The sequence below is a fragment of the Aulonocara sp. 'chitande type north' Nkhata Bay genome, linkage group LG4 (assembly GCF_057382095.1).
Source record: "Aulonocara sp. 'chitande type north' Nkhata Bay isolate Kocher_YH1m ecotype deep benthic linkage group LG4, A_spYH_male_GT1.1, whole genome shotgun sequence".
In the NCBI taxonomy this organism is placed as follows: Eukaryota; Metazoa; Chordata; class Actinopteri; order Cichliformes; family Cichlidae; genus Aulonocara; species Aulonocara sp. 'chitande type north' Nkhata Bay.
Window position 1 is genome coordinate 20921428 of NC_141347.1, and position 10358 is coordinate 20931785.

At 41.1% G+C, this 10358-nt stretch overlaps 1 protein-coding gene across 1 annotated transcript in view; it reads right to left on the reverse strand.

Moving 5' to 3' along the window:
- Positions 1-9581, reverse strand: part of pitpnc1a (phosphatidylinositol transfer protein cytoplasmic 1a) — a 53327-nt gene extending 43746 nt beyond the window's left edge. The window contains exon 1 of the mRNA XM_086289069.1: positions 8992-9581. Coding sequence (XP_086145195.1) covers positions 8992-9039 — 48 coding nt within the window. The 5' untranslated portion in view covers positions 9040-9581. The remainder of the gene's footprint in view (positions 1-8991) is intronic.
- Between the last annotated feature and the right edge of the window lie 777 nt (positions 9582-10358).

Below are 10358 nucleotides of genomic sequence, written 5' to 3' on the forward strand. Positions count from 1 at the left end.
TCCCTGGATATTTCAAAGACCTCGACTATATATTGTGTCTGGTTTATTTTGATAAGATTACCCGAAGAACTCATCTGCATGAAGGCTGTGATTAGAGTCTCAGTGGCCAGGCAGGTGCAGGCAGCTGAAAACACCATTTATGTGTAATAAACATCTTATTATAATACACCAAATCTCTTTCTATCTGTCCACAATCAGGAGCTGAACAACCTAACTTGGCACACAGGTACATCTTAGGCCCCTGAAGGTTCCCATCCATGTCAGATATTCTGAAAACATCATGTTGCCCAGCAACCACCTACCAACAGGATAAAAGAACCAATTTTTAACATGTAGTCGCCTATAAGACCCTAAGAGAGCAGCATATCTTTTTCACCTCATGACAATAAAGTTTAATTTATATCCCAAAACATGAAAATGAAAATATTATGATATATATGATATGTTATGATGCTATCCCATCGCCTGGCAGGAGATTAACAGGAGATTAAAATGTATATATACTACAGCAGGAACTCTGCACCGAAGAGGACTCGCAAAAATTGTTTAATGTATTTAGAGATTATATGAGTAAATGTATAACTGTACCTTAGGGAAATCTATATTAAGCATTATTATAAACAAGCTCTAAGTCATCATTTATATAGCAATAATCCTCTTTAGTATGCCATTTATAAATACAGATATAGGATTATGACTTTGATTATGATCATTACCAGCAATGTTGTACTTGCAATGACAACTGTACATGGTGTAACAGGAACAGATGGACATACATATCAGTATTTATAAATTCTGATGCTTCATAGTGTGACATTATTATGAAGTGCTACCGAAAGTTATTAAATCTTTTTTTACTATATGGGTGTAGAGTTGGTAGAACAATATCATGCATAAGAAACATTTTCACTATACAGTTATGCATTAACTCAGTATCTGACTGATGAGTGTAACAGTACACTATTTTCTAAAACAATGGATGGTTAATATGTAAATACATTTTGCTGTATATCAACATGCAGTCAGTCCCATATTTCTATTCACAACAGAGCACACATAGACCAACACCAGGCACCTTCAGGTTTGACTCAGGGTCAGGGAAAGCACAACATTTGAGAATATTGGTTTCAGCCTTGGAAAAATGTGATACAAATGGATTCATTGAGAAAATAATCAGGAGTTGAAACTCTAATGTTTGCCGCCTGCCATCTTTAGTCAATTTCTCCTTTACCTTCGAAAATGCATGACTCTCACAGAAGAGATTCTTCAGTGGAGTATGGAGTCCACCGTGCACCTGTTTATCTTATCAGACAGTTACATGGCAGTAGCTGAATACATTTAGGTATGAAAAAGTGACGACTGTACTCAAATGGTCAGCAGATGGTATGTGGTGGAAGAGGAGATTCACATCATGGATGTGTGGTCAACAAATCTACACCAACTGTTGATATAGACCAAAAGCTCTGAGCAATGTTTCCATCTCCAAGCTGAATCGATGACACAAAGAATTAAGGCAGCTCTGAAGGTAAACGAGGGTCCAAACCAGCACTAGTGAGGTATACCTAATGAAGTGGCCAGTGAGCGCATAATCACAGCACTTTATACATCACTTTTTTTTTTGTTGCATATACTATTATATATTGTACATATATTTATTAGTTTCAGATTTACCCATTCGTATATTTTGCCTGTTTATGTTATTGTATTTTGCACAACTCTGTTGCTTGTGAAGCTCGCACACAAGAATTTCACTCGCATGTGCTGTACCAATGTACCTGCACATGTGATGTGACAATAAAAAGTGATTTGATTTGATTTGACTTGATCACTTCCAGCGCACACTCTGCTGTACACCATCTCTGCGGGGACTCGTCTTTGGTGCACTAATCAAGTGCATACAAATCTGAATCCTCCAAATACCCAGATCACAAAATACACAAACGCAGTGCAGCAACATTATTATTTAGCCAGAAGACATTTAGGGTATTTAGCCTTAATTTTTCTCCTCACCCAGAAGATTAGCCCTGGCAGCATGGGGGAATTAACTGAAATCCCTATAATGCTAATGTTGCAAGACCTCCAAATAATGCACTACGGAGCAACAAACAAGTAAACCAAAAAAAAAGCAGACTTTGGAAGAAATGCTTTAACGGAGTAGCAGCAATTTGAGCCAAAGTGAAAGAGCACAAATTCAAACATGCCACGAGGATTTTAATGAGACAGCGGGACCATTAGATGAAATGGTGTGCAGATAAATAAACAGCCATAAAGCAGGTAAAGAGCTGACTGATCACAGCAGCAATCAACTTACAAAGAATCGACGGTTTTTGGAAGCAAACAACTAGGGCTGGGCCATATTATACCGTTCACGGTAATACCGGTATAATGTTAGGCAACGATAGGAAAATGAAATATCGCGATAGAATGGGAGTAAAACGCGCATGCGCAGTGCCTTTGTTTTCATACGCACATGGCCGATTGTTGAGTGAAACAGATGAACCAGAATTGGTTTGTAAAAATGGTGCAACTTCCGTGATGTGGAACTGGTTTGGTGTTTGTCCGTCAGATACACAACAAAGCACATTTTTTTGCAGAACATGCAAGCGGCCGTTGTTATTGTCGTATTTGTCGGACTAAGATGCTCTTAAATCTGGGAGTAATCTGGGTCCTAAACTCCGTATGCTTCAGGTCAAACAACACTGCAGCATCACTTAAGAGTTAAAAACTTTCTAAATTCTTTCATCTTTAATAAAACGATCAGCATTGCTGCTTTACCAGGTGTAACTATAAAGTTTAACTTCCAGGCATCCATGAAAACAAAAGTTATTACATTTAACGGAGTTAGAAGTTAGCAGGAAGCTAGCGGAAGTTAGCTCGCTAGTTTCGCTAGTTACCTAAGCATGATATTGTATGTTCTGACTGAGAGATTTCTGAAAAAAATCAAACGTACAGCTCTGCTATCACTTCCAACATAAATGAAGACAGGAAACTAAACAGCAGTGACGTTTGTAGGGTTACTGAAGTTGGGCTAGCTGGTATATAATGATGTGCTACGTGATCGCTAGTGACACAGCTATGTTAGCATAACATAAACAGTGAAGCTGGAGGACGAACACTAACACTTTTCCACTTATAAAAGTTAACGTGAAGGTTCTTCATGGTTAGAGACAAATGCAATCTCATGGCAGGATGCTGTAAACGGACCAAACTTCAGTCAGGAGAACAACTGAGATAATCCATCCACAATACGAGGTTAGTCATTAATATACTGCAACAACATGGGAATAGAGCAGCTGCAGAGAATTCAACATTAATGAATCAAGGGTACAGAAGTGGAGGAAGCAAGAAGAATGAGTTTAATAAAGTTTGATTTATCTGACTGCTTTGTTTCACTTAATGTGCCTTATAATCCCGTGCACCTTATGGTCCGAAAAATGCGTACTGCACACTGCAGTTTAATGTTGCAAAGCACCTCTTTTTAACCATATAACCATATTATACGTGGTTATGCTCAGGATATGCCAGCCCATTTCTACTGGAAATGCCTTTTGGTTAAACTTTCAGCAAGGAATTTGCATTTGCACTGTTACATTTTTATAAAGCTTTAATGTACATAAAAACCAGCTTCTTGTTTAAGTGAAAATAAATGGAAGGTTGTCTTTTTGCGCTAGTAATGTTGTGGAGTTGTATTTTGTCTCGCATCAATTATATCGTCGGTTATATCGTTATCGCAAATTTTCAAATATATATCGTGATAAATATTTTTGGCCATATCACCCTGCTCTACAAACAACCATAAAAAAGTCAAACAAACTAGAAACTAGAAACAGAGTACATGAGACATTTTTTTCACTCATACAAAAAAAGCATTAGTGAGTTAAAAGATGGACTCATTGACCAGATGGTGCATTAAAAGAATATCTGGAGATAAACATTTGAGTCAAACTGGTGACTTCACCAATTATCCTGCTTATTCAACCCTCTCACAGAGATGCGTCAGGACAAAAGAGAAAACTGACAAGCCACTTGAACTTTATCTGACTGAAAGCTGGGACGGTTATCTGACTGCACAAGAGACTGCTTGATAATCAGAGGGGATGTTCTGTGGAATTTTGAAAGCACGCGGTATTTGAATCGATATGTGCTGCATGTTGAAATTAGGCTGAAGCTTTCGGCCATACTGAGTGTAAAAATCTTCGAAGGTGAAGCAGCTGCACAGAAGAGCCTCCAAGACTGAAAGCCTGGAGGCATTTTGTTCTTTTCACTCTTGCAGTGGCTGATGTATGCGGTGCACACTGATTCAGTATTAAGCATGGGCCCCTTTATACAACACCAAAGGTGAGAAACTACATGTAGAAGTAAGCAAATATGGCTGCTGCTGTTGTTCTTGTATTGGTATCTTAAAATTGTTTATGCTGATTGCATTTGTCCTTTGTGTGATGGTGTAAAATGTGATTCAGAATGGAGCGTCAACCTTTGATTATCATTTTCCTCAAATCTGATGCTCTACACCACTAAAGCTGTTTAACCTGTTTGATCCACAGCAACAAAAACAAATAAAATAACAAACAAAGCACTTAGATAATACTTAGACGTACACTTAGATAATTACCAAAAGCAATCAATCTCCTTCTCAACACACACACTCTCTCTTGGCAGACTGTCCGAGTGAACATGTTTCTCTCCATCTGGCGTTTGTGTACCAGGTCACTTTCTGGCTAAGCGGCGAGTCCCTCAGGGAACAAGGGGTGAAACGGGCGTCTCGTTTATCAGAACGCAGAGCTTCCACTCTGAGGACGTAAACAAGATCTTGGGCCTGGGCCTAGATGCGGCGTGGGGCAGCTCCGTATGAAGGTACACAAACAAACACACTTAAACTCCCACAGAGCCTGATCTTGCACTGACAGCTGCAAGACGATGGAGCGATGTTTGGTGTATGCACTCACAAAAGTTATTTATTTGGCTTAATAAACACGAAGCAATACTTTTCAAGTAAAATGCAACTAAAATATGGAAAATCAAAAGTTTATTTATTCAAATAATTAATCATTAATACTTTATCACCCATATACATAAAGGCCATGTGGACCTTGAAATTTTGACTTGTCCCCAAAATGGTCGAAGAGTTGGGTCAATGTGAAGCACACATGGTAAAATCTAGGTGGAGCTGATTTTCAAATTCAAATTCAAATTCAAATTCAAATTTTATTTGTCACGTACACAGTCATACACAGTACGATATGTAGTGAAATGCTTGGACAACTGCTCGTGACCTAAAGAAAACAAAAAAGGAAAAGGCTATGAATAAGATAGGAAATAAATATGAAAAATTAAAAAGGGTAAATTTAACTAGGAAGGAATAGAATATAAATTAAGGTTAAAAATGAAATAACTGTACAACACAAATTAGAATGAAGGGTAAATTTAACTGGGAAGAATAAGATAAAGATAAATATATAAATTAAAGTTGAAAATAAAATAACTGTACAACAAAATACACAATATAGAACTATATAAGAATGTATGAAGAAATCTAAATCTAAATAAATATATACACAATAACAGCAGCTGTACAAGTATTAACCGGAAATGAAGAATATAGTGACCAGTGTTGTGCAAAACCAAAGTCCAGAAAGTCCAGTGTGTGTGTAAGAACCATATGTGTGGGTCAGTACTGTGTGGTGGTGTGATTGAGAGACCGTATCGCCTGCGGGAAGAAGCTCCTCCTCAGTCTCTCTGTGTTGGTCTTCAGGGAGCGGAATCGCTTTCCTGACCTCAACAGAGAGAACAGTCTGTTGTTGGGATGGCTGAGGTCCTTCACGATCTTCCTGGCCTTGGTCCAGCACCGCCTGCTGTAGATTGAGTGCAGGTCAGGGAGCTCGGAGCGGATGGTGCGCTCAGCTGACCGTACAACCCTCTGTAGAGCTCGTCTGTCCTGCATGGTGCTGTTCCCGAACCAGGTTAAGATGTTTCCCGCCAGGATGCTCTCTATGGTGCACGAGTAAAAGTTCCTGAGCACCTTGGAGGGCAGTTGGAAGTCTCTCAAGCGTCTGAGGTGGTAGAGACGCTGTCGGGCCTTTTTCACCACAGTGTTGATGTGACAGGACCATGACAGGTCCTGCGTGATGTGAACTCCGAGGTATTTGAAGCTGTCCACTCTCTCCACTGGGCACTCGTTGATGACGGGGGTCTGGTAGTTCCTCTCCTGCTTAGTGCTGAAGTCCACTATCAGCTCCTTTGTCTTACTGACGTTTAGAAGGAGGTTGTTCCTCTGGCACCAGTTCTCCAGATTCCTAATCTCCTTCAGGTAGGCCGTCTCGTTGTTATCAGAGATCAGGCCCACCACGACGGTGTCGTCAGCAAACTTGATGATGGTGGTGGAGCTGGTAGTGGCCACACAGTCATATGTGTACAAAGAGTACAGCAGGGGGCTCAGAACACACCCCTGGGGGGCTCCAGTGCTGAGAGTGGTGGAGGCTGAGACATGTCCGCCCATCCTTACTGCCTGTGGTCTGCCAGTTAGGAAGTTGGAGATCCACTGACACATAGATGAGCTGAGTCCCAGATGCTCCAGCTTGGTGGTGAGTGTGGAGGGAATTATGGTGTTAAATGCAGAGCTGTAGTCTATGAAGAGCATTTTAACATAATTCCCCCTTCTAGTGTCCAAGTGAGTGAGTGATGTGTGGAGGAGATGAGAGATGGCATCGTCTGTGGAATGATTTGGACGGTAAGCGAACTGTAGTGGGTCCAGTGTGTCTGTGTTTCTGTCTGTGTTGAGACACCAGTACTTTGTGATTGCCTTGTGCACATACACCGAATATCCCCGTAAAGCTTGTCTTAAATATATAAATAAAAATTTAAAGTTAAAGGGAGAAACACTCTTCAACCAAATCGTGAGGGCGTAAAATGTTAGCTTTTATGGCAGTGCTCAAACTTGGTGATGATGAATGGCTGCTATTTGTCCTCTTAATTTCTACAGAGGCAGTAAATGTGTACCTTCCTTTTTTGACATGACTTCATATCCTGTAACTGAAGATTATACTCTCATAATATGACTGTATAAACATTATGTATAACTCTTACAATTGCAAGAGAAACCCAAAACACCATTTGAACTGAAACTCATCTAATCTGACTGTTGATAGCACATTTCAAAATAAGATTCCACAACAAGTGTAAGTGGGTTTTCTTCCTTTCAAGGTTTAAACACTCAAAGATCTGTGAAGAACCTTAAACAATATGTATGTGGTGGCACAATTATGTTTTCACTGCAGTGGTTCAACTTCATTGCTATTTGGAGGTGAGACTCCCCAGAAGAAGCCTGTTGATGTCTGTTGGTGATAAAACATTCTTTAGCTCTTCAAGTCCTTGTCATATTGATGTGAAGAGAAACCTGTTGCCCTCACGCTGCAGTGCCATTTGAGGAGACTGTGAATCGTGAGTGAGAAATGCATTCAATATATCAGCACAGCACGGCCCTACATGAACCGCTCCTCATCACGAATCTATGAGAAAAAAAGGCAGTGTACTGACTCTGGGAGGTGAAGATGTGTTTTTATTATACATCCAGTTTTTACAGGAACAGCTAACAGTATGTTAGGCAGTTTGCACCACTCCGGGTGACTCCACTGAAAGACAATGCTTCAAATCTGACTGCTGCTGCACTGAGTACTCGAAGAACAATAACCTTATTGCCTTTCATTTTATGTTTGCCTTTAAAAAAAAACAACGACTGTGAAACAGAACTGATTTAAAATGATTGTCCGGGCTGTGTAGAGCTCATATAAAAAGTTGTGTGTGTGTGAAGATGAGTGCGTGATTTATGTATCTTAGGTGTTCAAAAGAATAGATTTCACGTGCTCATTTACCAAGTCACTCTCAGATCGATGGATTAGGCCGGGCCACGTTATTATCATTACAACAAAAGATGTGATAGCCTTTAGTCTGCCACTGAGGACAACTGTGGCTCTTTTATCACCACTGGAGCGATGCAAAGCAGAAGAACCAATCAGCCTCAGGACACGATGTGATAAAGCAGCGCTTTGGCAAGAAACATAAATAGACCTCAGGAGGGGCTGTTAAAGCTGGCTTTCTGATTAAAGGCATGTACAGATGACTCCAATTTCATCCTCACAACAATGGGCTTCGCCTGACTGATGCGATGAATCAAGTCTTCACAAACAGCAAGGCTGACTAAACTACAATTTAATGTGGCCAACTCTACATTGTGAACCTGTGTGGCAACCCAGGTATTTAGAACTACGCAACACCACATGATTAACTGCACACTGTCAAACTCAATAAAAGTCTTCAGGTGGAACATCTATTGTGCCGTTTCAGGTGTGTATGGATTGAATCATTTGAAGACAATCAGCCCAAACAGCAGGAAAGTAAGGGAACGAGGATTTCACAAAACCACTCTGCTGTGTGATCGATTATAAGCATGAAGACTGGGGGACCTGGTTAGCAAAGGTATCTAACGTGATCACTGTGTGCAATACATCATTTCTGTTTGACCACACATGCAGCAGCTGCACGGGTGTGAACTTGCGCATTAGGGAGATTGCATGCAAACAAAGAAGAAAAAAAAAAGAAGAAGCACATTCTAGTTTCATTATAATATAATACAATCACCCTGCCCGGTGGCTCCAGGAGGGGAAGACGCAGAAAGCAATCTGTAGCTACACATACTCACAGAGCACAAGCAAAACAGAGACATGATTCACTACCAAGATTAATCACACGACTCCCTCTGCTGCTGCTGGACGCAAACAAGCTGAGTGGAAGGAGAGACAAACAGCAGCTCCACCCCGCGGTGGCTGCCCGACTCCAGCTCTTGCTTGTATGAGGCTTTGGTGCAAAATATTGTGAACTTCCCTAAAATACTGCGGCGATCGCTTTTGCAATAGAACAAGTGCAGCAAAGCAAAGCAGGCAAAACTTGCTGATCTGCAAGTCTGCGGCTCGCAAAAATCAATAAAACTTCCCCTACCTCCTCCACTGTGAGAGGCATGCAGATGCGGTACTCCTTCATCAACATAGTCCAAGCACAGTGACGATGATGATGATCGAACTTTCCTCTGTGGGGTTCTCTCCTGATGAAAGTATTCTCTGACTGCAGCTGAGGTTCAGAAAAAACACTCAATGCTTTTCTCACTTGTGCATCAAGAAGACCTCCTGGAACGCTCCGCTGTGCCTACGTGAGTCTCCACAGACACGAGGTGTACTAGAGGTCCTTCCAGTACACGAGACGATCCCACTGTGATCAGCAGCTGTCACTTTCCTAAACTACTCCGACGACTAGTTTGTGCGACTGGGTAACAGTGTCAAAAGTCTGAAATTCAAAACAAACTTCAAAACAAGTCGCCCCTTTCAACCACAGCTTCAAGGGGGCTGTGTGTCCGCTCGAGTCCCGAAGAAGAACCGAGACTTTTTGGTCTCTCCGTGACTCTTCACGTGTAAATAACGTCCACTGAGCCGCTCTCTACCAGTGTGTCTCCACGCCCTTTGAGTTTTCTCCTTACTGTTCCGTCCAGGGATGCGCGGCCGTGCACAGAAAAGCTGTGTCAAGCACTAGAGAGCCAGCCAACAGGAAATGCAACCGGACCTGACCTTCAGCGTAAAAGCATCGCTGCAAAACAACCGCACAGCGGCCGCTTCACTGCGCAATAATACACACCGCAGTGGAAATCTGTCATAGTTAGGAGCAGCTTGAACCACTTCTCGAGTCCGACTCAAACAATGTTGGAGATTTGTTTATTATTTTTTCTAATGAGCGGAAGTTCTGCGTGATTTCTGTTTTATTTTTTTTTACACATTTGTACCCCGCAGAATCTGCGCGTGCTAAGCGCTCGATCTCAAAGATTTCCAATCACAGTAAATACAATGATAGCCTACACGGAAACAGAAAATCGAAGCGCATTAAAAACCATTCAAAGAGACACACACACAGTTCAGATAGGACGTTACAGAAAACCATGTAAACTGCATTGCATAACTACGTTTCATAATTGTGCAGATTACTGATTCTGACCCCCCTTTATTTTTATTTTTTTTTTATTATCAGTAAAAATATATTTGGCTCAAGTGGCACATGGGAGGTCATGCAAGCCCATATACAGCATCCAGGCCATTCCACCCTGTTCTGTTTCTCAGCCCGTTGTGGAGCTGACCTTGGTCTGAGTTGGAGCTGACCAAGGTTCTGAAATTTAGCCAGGTTACAAATCTTTATTTTTTCCCACAAAGTCATCAGACTTTGAAATTATGACTTTAAAAACAGATTTAAATTATTTCCACTGTCCTTAAGCGTCTCTCAGCAGGGCATTTTTGACTGAACGGTTTCAGTATTTACTTTGTTGA